This window comes from Heterocephalus glaber, unplaced genomic scaffold (assembly GCF_053883595.1).
Source record: "Heterocephalus glaber isolate CG9 unplaced genomic scaffold, H.glaber_assembly_v1.0 deba00001465, whole genome shotgun sequence".
NCBI classification, from domain to species: Eukaryota; Metazoa; Chordata; class Mammalia; order Rodentia; family Bathyergidae; genus Heterocephalus; species Heterocephalus glaber.
The window spans coordinates 7,061,950-7,080,373 of NW_028258312.1; the positions used below are offsets into that span (position 1 = coordinate 7,061,950).

The window sequence follows — 18,424 nt, forward strand, 5'->3', positions numbered from 1 at the left end:
GTGTATAGAGAATGGGCATATTATTTAGCCATAAAGAAGAATGTACTGTTATTTGTAGGAAAATGGATGGAACTAGAGATCATGTTAAGTGAAGTAAGCCAGTCTCAGAAAGACAAGTATCTTACCTTTTTTCCCCCAGATATGATCAAAATATGTTGCATGCATATATGGAAATCTATTCTATATAAATAATATGTGCTAGTAAATAATAAAAGAAATTATCTTGGGCATTGTGAGAAGAAAGAAAAATACTTGCTGAATACAAACTACACTTTGTATAACCAAAACCAGCAAACTCTGGGAAGGAGGGGAAAATCTAATTTTCTAAGGTACCACATTATTTTGTAATTTTCTCATATCAGATTTTTCAACAAGAATGTCTGAAGCATGCAAAGAAACAGATATGGCATGCAGAAAGGGAGGTTGTACTGATATAACCTATTTTGAGGAAGCCTAGACATTAGATTTATTAGATAATGTTTTAAATCAGTTATCTTAAATATCTTAAATATGCTCAAAGAGCTAAAGAAGGCCACGGGCAAATAACTAAAGGAAATCAGGAAAATGATATTTGACAAAAAGAGAATACTAGCAGAGATACAAAAGGAACCAAGTAGAAATTCTGGTGCCAAAAATTACAAATACTAAAATAAAAACTTAGAGGGATTTAGCAGTAGATGTGTACAGACAAAAGCATCAGTAAACTTGAAGATAAAGATACTTGCCGTTAGAAGAGAATAAAGAAAATTGGACAGAGACAACCTGAAGTACTTGTGACTGAACGACATTTATCTTATAATAATCCCAGAAGGAGAAGAGATAAAGAGACAGAAAAAAAATTCTTAAAGATGTGAAGTCCAAAACTCCCCAAATTTGCTGAAACACACAAATCTTTATATACAAAAAGCTCAATAAACTCAAGCTAGATAATTTCAGAGTTCTGTACTAACACACATTATAGTTTGATTATTGAAATCCAGTGACGAGCATTTTGAAAGCAGTACCAGATGAATGACTCCTCAAAAATAAGCACTACTGAATAAAATTTATAATTGATTTCTCATCAGAAATCAGAGAAGACAGAAAACAGTGGGCTGGCATATTTAAAGTGCCAAAAGAAAAGTCTAACAGTAATTCTGTATCTGTCAAACTAACTGTCCAAAAGTGAAGTTGACATTAAGAAGTCTTCAGATAAGAAAAAGCTAGGACAGTTTATTAATTATAGAACTGCCCTACAAGAAATGCTAAGGTGAGTACTTGATGTTGAAGAAAAAAAATACTAGACAGTTACCCAAACCTATGTGAATAAAAAAATGTCTGATAAAGGTAACCACATAGAGATTGAGAGTCCAGAGGTAGGTGGAAAAATATATTCCATGCAAATAGAAATCAAAATAGAGCTGGAGTGACAATTTTATCAAGAAAATAGATTTTAAGTTCAAAAAATTCATAAGCGACAATGAAAGTTATTATGTGTTGTTAAAATTCAATCCATCATGGGCCAGGGATTTAGCTCAGTGGTGCCTTTGCTGCCTTGCAAGTGCAAGGTCCTGAGTTTGATCCCCAGTACTGCAAAAAAAAAAAGAAAAAAAAGATTCAATCCATAAGAAAGATACAGCAGTCCATCAGGAAGATATAACATAAATGTACCTAACAACATAATCTCTCTATATGTAACAACAACTGAAAGATTTGAAGGAAGAGAGTTCTACATTAATAGTTGGAGTCTTCAGTATTCACTTTCAATAGTAGAACGACCAGATAGAAGATGAACAAAGGAACAGACAATTTTTTTGGTACCGGGAATCAAACTCGGGTCCTCAAGGTTGCCCACAGGCACTGTCCTGCTGAGCTACCTCCTTGTCCTGGAACAGACAATTTGAACCTTACAATAAAACAAGTACACTTAATAGACACATGAAATATACATTGCTGAACAACAAAATACATATTCTCAAGTGCACATGGAGCATTCTTATGAATAGACCATATATTTTAATATATGTAAAAATGAAATCATGAAAAATATCTGTTAGGACCATAATAGAATGAATCTAGAGAATAATAACAGAAAACTAGAAATTACTAAAATGTGTTGAAATTAAAAAACATACTCTTTCACAACCAATGGTTCATAAAAGAAATCACAAGAGAATTTAGAAATTATCTTGAGATGAGTGAAAATGAAAACATTATGCACCAAAATTGTGGGATACAGCAAAAGCAACATTCAGAAGGCAATTTGTAGCTGTGAAAGCTTATGGTAAAAAAAGATTGCAAATCAGTAACCTAAGTACATTTTGAGGTAACTAGAGAATGAAGAGCAAACTAAACCCAAAGCTAGTAAAATAAATGAAATAATAATGACTACAGCAGAGATAAAATAGAGACCAAAACTAGAGAAAAACAAATCAATGTTAGGTTCTTTGAAAAGATTGAAAAAGAAACTGATAAACTTCTAACTAGATAGACCTAAGGGGTTGGGAGAAGAGAAAAGGCTCAAATTACTAAATCAAATGAGAGTGGATGTTACTCCTGACTTTGCAGAAATAAAAATGATTATATTAGAAAACTGTGAGTAACTATACATCAACAAATTGGACAGCCTAGATGAAATGGACAGATTTCTAAAAATACAAAAGTACAAAAAATGATTCGGGGATTCGAAAATCTGAATAGATTTATAAAAAGTAAGGAGGTTAGAATTAGTTTATTTAAAAAATCCTCCCAGGAAAGAAAAGCCAAGCATCAAATACCTTTACTGATAAATTTTGCCAGATATTTAAAGAAGAATTAACACTTATCTTCCTTAGATTCTTCCAGAAAGTTAAAGGCAATTCTTCCTACTTACTCCACGAGACCTTTGTTACTTTGGTTCTGAAAACCTGAAGACATTACAGAAAACAAACAAAACCAACTATAGATCAATTTCTTTAATGATTATGCAAAATTTGTCAGTGCAGAATTTGTCAACAAAGTAAGCTGAATAGGGCAGCATATTAAAAAGATTATACATCATGACCAAATGCAGCTTATCCCAGGGATGTAAGCGTGATTCAGTACACAAAAACTAATCAATGTAATGCCATAATAACAGATTGCAGGGGGAAAACCCAACATAAACATCTTAATTGGTAGAGAAGAATTATTTGGAAAAATCACTATTTCATGATAAAAATACCCAGCAAATAAGAAATGAGTGATACTTCTTCAACAATAATAAGAGTCACATGTGACAAACTCATAGATGTTAATAGTGGTGAAAAATGGCAAAGTTTCCCCTTAAGATCAGAAACAAGACAGGAACACATGCTTTTAGTGCTTCTATTCTACATTTTGCTAGAATTTCAAACCAGAGTAATTTGACAAGGCAAAAGATGTAAAATACTTTCAAATTAGAAATAAAATAATTTCTGTTTGCAGATATCATACTTTTTATGTGTAGAAAACCATAATTCATAAACTATTTGAAATAGTAGACATTTTCAGTAGCGTGCCGGCCTGCAAAAAATTAGTTGTATTTCTGCATATTAGCAATTGAACAACTTGAATGAAACCCAAACAATCTCCATTAATCATAATACCCCAAATTATAAACTTCCCTTTGAAAGCTATTTTTGCTTCTTTCCAAACATTTTGACATGTTGTACTTTAATTTTAGCTTAGTTGAAAATATTTTTAAAATTTCTCTTGAGGTTTCTTTGACTCATTTAGAAGTATGTTGTTTAATTTCTAAATATCTTGGGACTTTCTAGTACTCTGTTATTGATTTTTAGTTTAATTCCATTATTGTCTGAGAGCAGATACTGTATGATTTCTCTTCTTTTAAGTGTGTTTTATATCCCAGAATATAGTCTAGATGAATTTTTATTGAACTTGAGAAGAATGTATTTTTTGATGTTGTTGAATGAGGTTTGTAGTCTATAGATGTCCATTATATCCAGTTGATTGTTAGTGGTGTTGGAGTTCAGCTATGTTTTTACTGTTTTTTGCCTTCTGAATCTGTCCATTTCTGATAAGATATCAAAATTTTCAACTGTAATAACTAATATATAAATTTATCTATTTTTTCTTGCAGTTTAGTCAGTTTTTGCTTCACATATGCTGATATTTTGCTGTTAGGTACATAGCGTTAAGAGTTATTATGTATTGTTGTAATATTGTCCCTTTTTTCATTATGTATGTCTCTGTTTATCCCTGATAACTTTTCTTGCCTGGAAGTCTGCTCTGTCTGAAGTTACTATAATTTTTTAAGTTAATAATTGTAATTTGGGGCTGGGGATTTAGCTCAGTGGTTTCGCTGTCTGCTGTGCAAGCGCAAGAACCCAAGTTCGATCCCCGGTACCAAAAAAAAAAAAAAAAAAAAAAAAAAGAATTGTAATTTTTACAGTTCTGGAGGATTTCTTCTAAGTAGTTTTTCTTAATTTATAGTTTTACTGTAAAGTTTTTCTGCCTGTTCAGATCATTTTGGAATTAATTTTAATTTAAAAATTTTATTTGGTGTCTAATTTTTATGGATGGATTTTTAAAGAAAACTTACTTTAGAGAAGTTTTAGATTCATAGCAAAATTGAGAGAGTGGCCTAGATTTTTTATTTCTTGTTTCCACACATGCATGGCCTCCCTCATCAACATCCTCCACCAGAGTAGTTTATTTATTGTTCGTATATGTTCATCAAACATCATTATTCCCAAAGTTCATATTTATCTGTGAGTGCTGCATGTCCTATGGATTTCAACAAATATACAGTTACATGTATCTACCATTATAATTTCATACAGAGAATATTCACTGCCTTAAAAGTGCTTGGTGCTATGCCTGTTCATTTCATACTCCCCTCTACCCTATGGCAACCACTCATCTTTAAGGGTTTTTTTTCCATGGTTTTAACTTTTCCAGAATATTTCTGATTCCAGTTGGAATTGCACAATATGTAGTCTTTTCAGGTTGGATTCTTTCACTTAGTAGTATGCATTTACATTTCCTCTATGTCTTTTCATAGCGTATTTTTTTTCTTTTTTTTTTTTACCACTGGATAATATCCCATCATCTGTTTGTACCATAGTTTATTTAACCTTTCAACTACTGAAGGACAGTTTGGTTGCTTCCAAGTTTTGGCAATTATGAATAAAGTTGCTGTATGCTTTTGTGTGGACATAATTTTCCAATTTTGGGGAAATACAAGGAACACAATTGCTGGATCATATAGTAAGAGTCCCTAGCTGTTATAGTGAATTCATCTTACTATCCTTGTGGTTCTTTAATTTTTTTGCCTCACGTATTCTGAATCTTTTGTTAGGTATACATACACTAAAGATCGCTGTGTCTTTTTGGAGTGTTGACCCCTTTATCACTTTTTATGTAGTGTTCCTTTTTATCTTTGCAGACATTCTTATGAAGTCTGTCCTTTCTGAAATTACTATAGCTTCTTCTGCTTTCTTTTGATTGTTGTTAGTATGATATAACTTTCTTCATTCATTTACTTTTAATCTATATATTGCTTTATATTTATGACAAATTTTTTTGTAACATAGTTGGATCATGTTTTTTGATTCTGACAATCGTTTTTAGTTGGTACATTTATCCCACTGACATTTAAAATAATTACTGATATAGTTGGATTAATATCTACCATATCTGTTCATGTTTTCTATTTGTTGTTCTTTGTTTCTATTTTTGTCTCCCATACTTTTTCTGCTTTTTTGTGGTTTTGAGAATTTCATATGATGCCATTTTCTGTTTCTCTCCTCTTCAGGTATATCACCCATACAGTATTTCTTTTTTTTTTTTTTCCATAATGTTTTGGTGGTTAGCCTAGAATTCAGATACATGCTTACAGCTAATCCAAATACATTTTCAGTTAAGACTGTACTGCCTCATGGGTAGTGCAAACATTGTATAATAAGAAAATATTCCTAATTTTTTCTTCCTATCTTTTCCTTTCCATCATTATCATTAATGACACTTACATATAAGCAGGCGCGTGCACATATACGTACACACCTTCACACACATGATCAAACATGTTGCTGTTGTTTCAAGCAAATCATACCTTGTTAGCGCAATTTAGAGTAGGACAAGAAGAGTTTATTTCATCTTTATTATTCTTTCTCCATTGTTCTTTCTATAGATCTAGGTTTCTGATCTATTTTAATTTTCCTTATTTCTAAAAAATTTTTATCATTTCTTGTAAGTCAAGTTTACTATCAGTAATTTTCCTCAAGTTTTGATTGAGAAAGTCTTTATCTTTCACTTCTGAAAGATAATTTTCCACGTTAAAGAATTTTAGATTGGTGGTTTTTTTGTGTGTGTGTGTGTCGGGCATTGAACTTGGGACCTTGCGCTTGCTTGCGAGGCAGGCGCTGGAACCACTGAGCTAAATCCCCGGGACTGGTGTTTTATTTTTATTCCAAACTTTAAATGTTTTACTCTCTTGCTTGCATGATTTCTGAAAAATCATATAATTTTTATTTTTTATTTGTAAGTAAGGTGTTTTTATCATCTGGCATCTTTTCAGGATTTTTACTTTATATTTGATTTTCTTATATTTGATTATATTTGATTTTTCTTATATTAATTTGGGAAATTTTCAGTCATAAGTCCTTCAGATAGTGCTTTGTTCCTTTTTTCTCTTGATTTTGTGGAGTTGATCAGTGGTTCTTGGTTACTATGTTTTGGTTTTTTTTTCAGTCTCTTTTTCTCTTTGCTTGTCAATTTTGGAAGTTTTTGTTACCATATTATGAAATTCTCAGATGCTGCTTAGCCTTGTATAGTCTATTAATGAGCCAATTAAAGGCATTCCTTTTTGTTACAGTGTTTTTTTATTTATAACATTCTTTTGATTTTTTTTTTCTTAGAATTTTCCTTTCTCTGTTGTATTACCCATTTGTTCTTGCATGTGACTCCCTTGCATTAGAAGTGTTAGCATATTAATTACAGTCCTAAAAAATTCCTGGTGTTAGAATTCCAACATTCCTGCCATGTCTGACTCTGTCTCTGATGCTTTTTCAATCTCCCTAAACTGTACTTTTTGCCTTTAGAGTGCCTTGTAATTTTTCCTTGAAAGGTGTATGTGATCTATTGGGAAATGGAACTTTTGCGAATGGATCTTTAATGTAGTGGTCGTAAGGTGTGAGGGAAAGAAGAAGTGTTCTATTGTTGTATGAGTAGGTTTCAGTCTTTTGATCAAAGAGTCTATGCGCTTGGATTCTTAACTTCACTTGTGTTTCTAATTTTTTTTCTCCTCCCAGTGGGATAGGATGGCTAGAAGGGCCTAGAGTTCAGCATATTTCAAAATGGTTACTTTTCTTCTTCCAATTCCAGGAAGTGATTATTCTCTGTAAGGATCTGGTAGAGTTCCTGTAGGTTAAACTCATAAAAGTGTAGAGGCTCTTTTCAAACTGTATATCCCTGAAATTTTTAACTGTCTGACTTGTCTACACTGAAGCTCCAGGAATTCGTCATTCGCAGCTCAAATTTTCATATTTCAGCCTAGTTTTTGCTCTTTGTGTTAGTAGGCCTCAGTTCTGGTAAGTTGTGATTCTCTGTATATTTTCATTTCTCTCTTTCCAGCTTTGAGGACAGCAGTTTGCTCTGTTTTCCTTTCTCTGGTGAATAGGGAGAGTTGCTGATTTTTCAGTTTGTTTAGCTGTTTATTTTTCTAGATCACAGTAGTGACTTACAGGTTCCTCAGATGTCAGACTAAGAAACAGAAATTGATTTTCTTTTAATAGTCATTGCAATTACTAGATGATTATCTGTATCTTTTTTACTTTTGGTTTTATGCCTTCCTGTGGTGGGTCTGTGGAAAGTCCAAGGTATTTCCAAATCTCTCTAACTTGGATGGTCTAGAGTAGGCCTTTGGGAAATGATGGAGAACCTTTCAATGATAGAAACAGCCTGCTGCAGCCTGTGTGCCATCAATTTGGCACTATTGCTTTAGGCCATGTGTTTTAGTCCTGGTATACCAACTTTTTGGTGTCTCAGTTGGATGCTGGGGCTCTTGTCAAGATCTCTCCATTTGAGTCAGAGATCCAGTGTCTGTAGCTTACTCTTTCTGGGTAGAGAATTCTTCATTTTAAAGATTTGTATGTTGTGCTGTTCTATAAATTTTTTTAGAGGGAGGATAATTTAGGGCTTGTTAACAGGAATACCTTTTTTTTTTGGTAGTACAAGGGATTGAATCCAGGGTCTCATTTGTTAAGCAAGTACTCTATCATTGAGCTACACCCCTAGCAGCCCTCCAGGGGTGCTTTTTTTTTTTGAGACAGGGTATTGCTAAGTAGCTAAATTGCCCAGGGTGGGCTCCATTTGCAGTCCTCCTGCCTCAGCCTCCCAGGGTTCTGGACTTATAGGTGAGCACCCCTGTGCTTTGTGCCCAGTGCAGGGATATTCCTTTTTTTTTTTTTATTTGGTACCAGGGATTGAACTCAGGACTTGTGAGGCAGGCTCAGCACCACTGAGCTAAATCCTTGGCCCAAGGATATTCTTAATAGGGGTTGTTTGCTGCCATCTGAATGTTTTCTCTGGTTGTGAACAGATGAGAGATTTGAAGGATATTAGCAGAATTGGGAATACATTGGGTATAATGATTGATTTTATGTGCTTGCATAGTCTGAAATTTAGAATACTTATGGGTGAGATAATGGTAATTTGTACAAATAAGGAGACTTACATATTTTGTCCATTGATGTTGTCTAAAATAGAACATCAGTTTCTGCAATGGTATTAAATAACACTTATATTCAGTAGTAGTGAGCAATAATTGCTTGTCTGCTGAGGCACTCTTCATTACTAGCTGGACCATGCATGCTGGTAGTTTCTGCAGCCACCACACACATGGTCTTTTTCTTTGTGTGATTATGCATGTGGCACTTGCCTCTGAAAAATCATTTCCTCATAGACAAAGCCATCAAAACTGTCAATGTCAGCATGTCATGTAATCAGCTTATATCTTTTTCTGTAGCAATGTGATTTATATGTCTTAACATGAGGTTCTACCAACTTGTGCATACAATGACATTTATGACTCCATCAAAAACTTGAGTTACTCCTTAGTCTCAGTGTTCATTGCTGACATGCTAAATATTGAATTCCCAAGAGATCAGCCTTTTACTGTTCAGGATGTGGTCATATTGATAAATAAGACAAATGGTGACAGAAGAAAAAAAATCAACTTTATTACTCAGAAACTCTTAAGTGGAGAATGTTGCTTACTAGAGCAAAATGGGGTTGTTAACTTGACTGTGGAGTTTGGCCAACTGACTGAGTCATTGGCTAGGCCATACCAGCAGAGTGGCTCCAATTAAAGAAGTGAAGATTATTTACTCTCTGTAGGCAGTTTGTTCCTAAGGAGAGATATGGAGATAAATGAAGATGTCTCCTTTATTAAATACAAACTAATTAGTGGCAAGACTAGGAATTAGACTAACTGGACTTCCTCCTTTTCTCTGTCATGTTTATCTGTAATTTTATAATTAATCTACATTAGCTAGGTGGATGATTTCTAGCCATGGAGGATAAGAATTTAGTGGACTTACATATCCTCTGTTGCTTATCCTCTCATTCTCTTGTAATTTTCATTTTGTTAAATAAGAATTCCATATTCAGATTTCAAAATCATATACTTACCATTTTTTTTAGTCTGTAAAAAATTTTGTTTTGTTGGAATTAATAATTATTTCTTCTTTAGTTGGTTTTTAATTCTCTCTTTTTTTTTTTTTTTTTGGTATCTGGGATCGAACTTGGGTCCTTGTGCTTGCGAGGCAGGCAGGCGGCGGAACCACTGAGCTAAATCCCCGCCCCCATTCTCTTAACACTAATAGAATTCCAAGATTTCCCCAGTTATAATAGTATATTGGTATACTGATGCTTAATCAAATTTACCTTTAAGGTCTAGTCTGGACTTCTTGCGTGTAAGTGCTGTTGCATTAGTAGTCATCTTAATACCTTACTTTCAGCATTAACCTTAGGTTTACTTCATCTTGACGTTGGGTTACATTTCATCACCCAGATGTCTTGTCTTCTTCCTTTTGTTATGTGGAGACATATGCTCTCATATTTGTAGAGCACAGATTCTAATTGCGTCTTGATAAAAAAAGTATGGGAGATAAGTTTGAGAATTTGCTTGCCTGTAAATATCCTTAATTATACTTGCACAGTTAATTCATGGTCTGAATTGAGTGCATAATTCTTTATTAGAAATAATTTTCTTTCAGAATTTGATGGCATTGCTGTTTTGCTTTTAGTGTTAAGAAGTTTGATGCATTTTTAAATCCAATCCAAACCTTTTGTATGAAATCTGTTTTCCCGTGGAAGTCCATAGAATCTTCCTCATAGCTATAATTATGAAGTCATATGATAATTTGTGGTGCCATAGGTCTCTTTGTTTCATTTGTGATAGACATTTACAGGAACTCTTTCAGTCTGGAAGTTCATATTCTATCATCCTAAAAAATTGAATAGAATTATTTATTTGAAGTATTCTGTTTTTACTGTTACAAACTTATTCATAATCCCCGCATTTTCAGCAGTGTGCTTCTGTTCCCAGCTAGGACTGATGAACCCAGTCTGAAATTCCCCAAGAGCTCCAGTCTTTGGCCATTGAGTGATGAGTGCAAGATCAGGCTTTGCAGTAGTATGGAGGTGATCTGAGGGCTTAACTGCTATTTAAGCTGATTTTCCAGAGTCCTGATTGTTCTGTCCCCAGTCTCAGCCTTGCAGCAATATGTATGTGAGCCCCTGGAAGGTCTATAGCATACTTGCTTTGCTGATTTTGCCATTTTTGGCTTTCGATTCCGCTTTCTGAGATCTAAGTCATGTATATTAGTTCTGGAAATCTGTGTGTCACTTTTAATGAATTAAATAAGATCTGGTAGCTGGTCTAATGAGCATGATGAATACTAATGAGGAAGAAATGATATTTCTAGTTATTGGCAGAGAAAATGAAATACGAAATTATCTTTGATTTCGTTATATAGTCACAAGGCTATCTAAACTACTGTGGTGTTTTGCTTATATTATGTAAAAGAAAGGGTAAAGTTCAGTTAGAAGAGAATGGAAAATAAATATAAATTCTTTTTTTCTTACCAACTTTCCTGGGAACCTGAACTCTGTCCATGGACCCAATTTAGAACCTCTGAATTAACTAGAGCATAGTGATGTATGGAGCCACAATCATAGTTTTATATGTTTGTTCATCTTAAAGAAGCCTTCAGGGCTGGGGATGTAGCTTGGTGGTAGAGTTCTTGCTTAGCATATACAAGGCCTTGGGTGGTTCAAGCCCCAGCACTGAAAGAAAAATCTTAAAGAGGCCTCTGTACATGCATGACCCTGATCAGCATTTTCACTCATTCAACAAATATTAAGTATCAGATAAGTGTAAGACACTGGACCACGGATGTATTATTTAACAAAACAGAAAAATTCCTGTCTTCATGGAGTTTATGTTTTAAAGGGGTATTTATCGACTAGAGTATAGCCTAGATTAGAATAACCTAGTTTGTGTATACCACTGTCACTTGAAAAGTAACTGAACTTACATATCCTTCTAATACCATCACTTTATTTAAAATAGAACTTGGAACATTTTAATTATAAAAATATTTATTTAAAAAGTTAGAGAAGATTGATAGGCAGAAAGGAAAAAAAACTCTGCAGAGTCACTCATCAGAAATAACCACTGTTAATGCTTTGGCATACCTATCAGTCTCTTTTCTCATATATGAATGTACATTTAGATATACATTTCTTTATAAAGTTGGGTTATGCTTTAAAAACTAGTATGCATTTTTTCATTTATTTTGGTCAATTTTTCAAATTTTAATGGTAGTATAATATTGAATTTTATGAATACGCTGTAATTTATACCTTTAGGTTGTTCCTGCCATCCCTTTTCCCCACTATTAAGACTTAAGAGAAATGAAATGTGAATTTGAATGGTAAGGAATCTAAGTACTTGGTGGACATGTAGTATGAGTTAGCTGAAGCAAGGAAGAAAGTTAGAAGGTGAAAAGTTTTGCACGTACTATACTGTTTTAAGTTATAGATTGCTTCTATTTTATCTCCTTTTAAAAGTAATTTATAAATGTGTTTAGCTCTGGTATGGTTATTTTCAAATAATACAAGAAAATCCTAGTACAATATATGTTGTCTTTGTTATTTTTCTGAGCATTAAGCCAAATCCCTTTGTTTACAGCTGGGATCAAAATGCAGAGAACTCAAAGATATTCATTTTGGCCAGTGTTACAAGATCTCAGATGAAGGCATGATCGTCATAGCTAAGGGCTGCCTGAAACTACAAAGAATATACATGCAGGAAAACAAATTAGTAAGTACTAGTTTTCATCTTCATGGTGTTCATTTTGTTTCTAACCTTTGAATTCCTTAAATTTTGGTTGTACATTTTCTTCTGCATTTTTCTTTTGGTAGTTGAGAGGCAAATACTACTCTTTGAAAACATATTATCTCAAAACATTGAATTTATAAATTAGTTCTGTAACCAAATAGATGCTTTTGTGTGGTATTTGATTTTGAAATAGTCCTCATTAGCATGTGCTAATGTGTCTTTTCTAAATTCTGGCATTAGGCAAATTGGAAAATACAAAATTGATTTGCCAAATATGTCTGTGGTTATATAGTTCTTTTTGATTCCCCTAGGAATTATAATTATTCTAGATAGTTAAGATTTAATGTAAAGTTAAGAGTACACTTCTTAAATAGAGCTTTTTACTTAACATGATGTAAATGAGATTCGATAAGTTGGGTCAGATAGTCTGGATAATTACCTAGATTTTGTATGTTAAGCACATACATTTGTAACTCAGACACATGTATTTAATACATTTAAAAACATTCAATTTCCTTTTACTAGGATGTAATTCACATAAGACCCACCCTTTTTAAAGTGTATTACTCATAAAGTAACAGTTATCACCAATATCTAATTCCAGAACATTTTCGTTATCCTCACAAAGAAACCTTCTGTCCATTAGCTGTCATTTCCATTTCCTCCTTTCTTTAGCACCTGGTAATTGCTAATCTCCTTTCTGTTTCTATGAATTTGCCTATTCTAGACATTTCCTAAAAATGGAATGACTTAATATGTAGTCTTTTGTGTGTAGTTTCTTTCATTACATCATATTTTCGAGGTTCATTGATGTTGTAATCTGTATCAGAGTTTCATTCCTTTTATGACTTGATAATATTCAAAGTCACTTAATTTTCATTTGAAGGTGTACTATGCAAATTAACAGAAAAATGTGTCACAGGGTGACACTAGTTGGAATTTTCAATATTGAAAAATAGTATAATTAAAATGTGTTTTTTAAAGGAATATAAAACGATTGACCACTGATTACCATTATTCACAATAAAGTAAACAATATACAGTAGGAGAACATTCTGACTACTACAAAGTTATTTTTCTGGGTTCTGCTGAAGCAGTAACCCAAATATTGAAGATTGAGCCTACATGTAAGGAAAAAGTTGGGGTCAAGAAAAACATTCAGGTCAATGATTTAGATTATAAGTTTGTTCATTCATTTATTCTAGCAAGTCCTAAATTGTGACCACCTCTAGCCACTCAGTAGGTTTCCATGAGCCAAGTCTTAGACATCTACAAATCTTTACTTTGAGTACAGATTTCAACTTGTAAGGGAATGGGTCATGAGTAATCTTTAATGTTCCCTTAACAAATCTTCCTTAGCTAATTCAAACAAACCAGCTTTTGACTAGTTACCTTATTTGGGTGGGGAAGTTGTTGGTAGTGATAACAATTTTTTTCAGGAATTTTGCAAGCAAACTGCTGTATTTTTGTAGCTAAACACACAGATACGGATTCTGATATGGCTGCTTTGCAAATACCCACTTTAAGCTGTCCAATTAACCACAGAATCATCTATTTAACTTGAAAGGTTATGGCTTCAGGAAAACTTTTAATTTAACTATGATTTATTTCTTAGGTTGCTCAGAATGATGGCATCTCAAACATGGGCTTATCTATCACCCATAGTTTTTGTTTTAGTGAATGTTTAAAAACAAAACAAAAACCATTTACATAAGTATTTTATTTATACACACACAAAAAAATGAGAATGGTCCTTAAGCATGTGAGCTAAAAATGAGTTCTGTTTGAGTTTGACTATGGATAATTACCCCAATATTTAGAAAAGCAGAGGAAATATATCAGGCTATCAAATGCTGATTTCTGATGAAGAACTGCAACTTCAGAAAGCTTTTTATTTGTTCAGAGTAACCAGTGCTATTGATGCGAAACAAACAAAACCCAGCAACTTCTCTGTATACTTTCAGAACCAACATACTAAACTTGATTTTCAATAGAATGCTGTTTTCTTCACACTAGTGAATCAAAAACCAAGACCCATATTTTATATCTGTATAATAGTTTTTATGATTAAATGACATAGTATCTTCAGAATACATAGTATAAATTATTTATTTGAGATATTAATAATCTAGTGGTTTTTATGATAACACTAAATTTGTTAAAATGTTGGTTTCTACTTTACATTAAAAGTAAATTAGGGCTGTGGATTTACCTCATTGGCACCGCGCCTGCTTTGCAAGCGCAAGGTCCTGAGTTTGATCCCTGGTACCAGGAAAAAGTAAATTAAAGGATAGTAACCCTCAACTCAAAATTTTTCTGTTCTTTAAAAATATTTGTAGATTTTGACTAATATTTGTTTTCTTGTGTAAACACAGAGAAACTTTTTTTATAGGCACAGTAAACAATTTTTAGCTAGTGGTTTCCCAAGGAAGCAATTGTTTGGAACTTTTCCTTCACTTTCACTTTAGTTTTTTATCTAATGTTATCATACATTAAAAAGATGTTACTAAGTACTAAGGACATTGGTTCAGGATTTAGTGTAATCCATTAAACATTTTAATTTCCTTGGGAATTTGAAGTAATTTTTCTAAATCTTAAATGTCAATTCAATAAAATTCTCTCCATTAGAAAGAAAAATTTAGAATAATTGGTCTCTATTGGATAACTAAGTTATTGATAACTAACTTCCCATAAAAAATTTATATTCTATCTTTAAAATTTATGAAATAAGAAATATTTAAGTTACTTGCAAAGCTGCAATTTTTAGTAGTTTGGCTATTTTAAAAATAAGTTTTTTTATATTAGCAACTAAGGTAGGTTTTTATTTTTTATTTTTTATTTTTTGGTACCGGGGATCGAACTTGGGACCTTGCGCTTGCAAGGCAGGCGCCGGAACCACCGAGCTAAATCCCCAGCCCTAAGGTAGGTTTTTAGAACAGTGTACCTGAAAGGATACCAAAAGAATTCTACCTATGCTTTGACAAATACTCATAATTCGACTGTTTTCTTAGAGAGTTCTGGAGCTTCGTAGCATAGTTTAAAAAATCATTATTTTCTTTTTTTAAGTGTAAACTTTGCTGACTTGAAATAGCAAGTTGATTGGTTTTTGTATATTGGCAATATTTGATTTAGCAAACATCTCTTCATATTATATCTTGGCCTTTAGATGGCAGCATTGTCTTTGTATATTTTGGTGATAAAGCTTTTGTGTCCTTGATGTAACTTTAAAGATAAAATGCTTATACAGTTTCTGCTGATGTTATGCTTCATTTTTAGGTTTTGTCCTTTAGATGGTCTTAAGGGAAAAATTTCCTTTTCAAGTCATTTGAAACATCTAGTTGTATCTAGTTGATCAACAGGACAAACGACCATTTTACATGAAGTAGCAAGATATTTGAACATTCTTACTTTTGGCCCTGGTTTAAGCAGAATAAGTTTTAGAGTAGGGAAAGGATTCTTGTGTTTATCAGATGAAGAAGTTTTTTCATGTGGAAAATGAGGGAAATAATTTGATCTTTTAAGACTCAAATAAGTTACGATGAAACAAAGAATTAAGGACCTACATTCAGAATCTTCTCAAAAGAAAGTAAGTTTCTGTCTCAGTCATTTTTTGAGTAAGACTAGTACCATGTACCTACATAGATGCATTTTATGTTTGCTGTAAAAAAAACTTATGTAGACTCTAGATATAGGTTTGAGGAATTCAAGTGTAGTGAGAGTCTTAGCATATTGTATGCATCTGTCCTTTAGAGATAGCTTTTATGTCATTTCTGTGTAGTACTTGCCAGAAAGCTATTTTAAGTCATATTTATTAGACATTATTTTGGTTCATTTTCTGTTGCTATGACAGAATACTTGAGATTGAATAACTTACAAAAATGGAGATTTATAGTTCTGTAGGCTAAGAAGTCCGAGAGCGTGATACCAGCTGGTGAGGGCTATCGTTCCATGTAATCCTGTGGCAGAAGGTGGAAAGGCAAGGGAGAAAGGAAAAGAGAGAAAGGTTGGGTTAGGGAGGGAGAAGCTGTGAAAAAACAAGCAAGGGGGGAATCGAAGTGGCTTTTATAACAATTTCACTCTTGTGATAAATAATGAGTTCTCAATGTAGCAGCATTAATAAGTTACTAAGGACAGTTCTAATGAACTAATCACCTTTTAGTAGGCCCCACCTCCCAGTGGTGTTGCATTGGAGATTAGATTTCCAACACAAGGGTCCCATTCAAACCATAGCAGTTGTATAGTTACTGGTGATCTGGAAACCTCTTTCTCTGCTTCTTTAATCTCCCTGTACCAGATTCTGCTTTTCTGCTTTTTGGACATACAAGCTCTTGGGCTGGCTTCATATTTGGTTGTAAAATGATGAGCTCAGATAGATTCTCTCTCATTTGCTATACAACCTAATGTTTTAAAGTACTGGGATTTTGTGATTTATTTCAAGTATAACTTCTGTGATAACTCCTAGGGTCAGCTTATTTGTTACGGATTTGTATATTTTATGTGTGTCTTTGGTCTGGTGTTATTTAAAATACCTTTTACTCTGAAGAATTGAACTACTATAGATTTCTCAATCAAGAAAATACTAATGTATTATGAAAAGATTTTATTTTAGAAAGTTTCAGGGAAATGATAGAGGTATTCTAGTTAATTCTTGATGCCTGAAAGTTAATTTTGATCTTATATTTTTCAGTCTCCTGGTTGACTGATACTTGACTAGTTTTATAATTTTGTTATATTTATTAGAAATCTTTGGCTGCTAGTATAATAATATTGTTTTAAATGTTACTATCCTTTGGAGGCTTACATGGATGAGGTAGAAACTAAATTTGCCTCTTTAAAATTTCTTCTGCCGGACTGGAAGCTGGTTAGGAAGAGATTGATGAAAATGTCAATTTTGAATCACACTGAGCACAGTTCAAACCTAGATCCTGCTGTTTCTTACTGATGTGACTTCAGTTAGTTATCTTAATTTTTGTGCCTTCATTTTCTTCTTCACAGATAGGATATACTACTACTTGAAACATGTTCTTATCAGTGTCAGACTAAATGAGATTAAGAGGTAAAACAACAAATATATTTCATGGTCCCAACATAGGAAAGAGGCTTCTCTCTCTTTCAGGCTTTACTTTCTGCAGCCTGGAATTGGGCTGTATCAGTGCCTGATGTCACCTATCGTGGTCTGATTTCACTGAGCCTCTGACAGTTTCTACTTTTGCTTTGTTGTGATTTGAGACTGTTGCAGCAGTTAGGTCAATAGATTAGTGGCCATGTAGATCATTAGCTAGGATGGTATATAAAAGAAACATTTGTGCCACAGTTTAAACGGCAGTAGCTAATTCAGCATTATGTGAAACTTGAGCATCTCTGGATTTTTACATTCACAAATGAGAACTAATATATTCGGGAGATTGGTTGCTCTTTACCCCTCCTTCTCCCACTACACTCCTGGTAGAGTTTCTCTAACACTTCTTTTTTTTTTTTGGTACTGGGGATCAAACTCGAGTCCTTGCACTTGCGCAGCAGGTGGCAAAACCACTGAGCTAAATCCCTGGCCCCTCTAACACTTCTTATAAAGTAAATTTGTTTGCAATCCCAGACATAAATATTTTGCACTGTGATGAATTCTGTTCTTAAAAGTATGCCCTTCAGCCTCTAAAACCTCTTAGGGGTAGATATTTGCCTCCTATACGCTTTTATCTCTTAGTGGATAGACATTAGTTTACAGGGAACAGTGATATTTTATTGTGTCCTTCTAAACAAGGTTACCTAAAGATACTGAACCTTATTTTATTATTGTGTACTACTGTCTTAGTTTGTTTGTGCTGGTACAACAAAATAGTGTAAATGAGATAGCTAACAAAAGGCATTAATTTATTTCTTACAGTTCTGGAGGCTGGAAAGTTCACAATCAGTTGCTAATGAGGGCTTACATTCTGATAGATAGATGACTTGTTTCTAATTCTTTGTCCTCATGTGATAGAAGGGCATATTTTATAAAGGTACTAATCCCATTTATTAAGGCCCCACCCTCATGATCTGATCACTCCGTTAGAATGAAGGGTAGGATTTCAATATATGAAT

The 18,424-nt window shown here is 33.3% G+C and overlaps 1 protein-coding gene across 5 annotated transcripts in view; it reads left to right on the forward strand.

Moving 5' to 3' along the window:
- The window catches only part of Fbxl17 (F-box and leucine rich repeat protein 17), a 489,427-nt gene that overhangs the window by 19,818 nt on the left and 451,185 nt on the right, over window positions 1-18,424 (forward strand). For all 5 annotated transcript variants that reach the window (XR_015438886.1, XM_087180688.1, XM_087180687.1 and 2 more), the window contains exon 4: window positions 12,197-12,328. Coding sequence is in view for 4 of the 5 variants with exons in the window: in XM_087180688.1 (XP_087036814.1) it covers window positions 12,197-12,328 (132 nt within the window). In the remaining variant the exon portion in view is untranslated. The remainder of the gene's footprint in view (window positions 1-12,196; window positions 12,329-18,424) is intronic.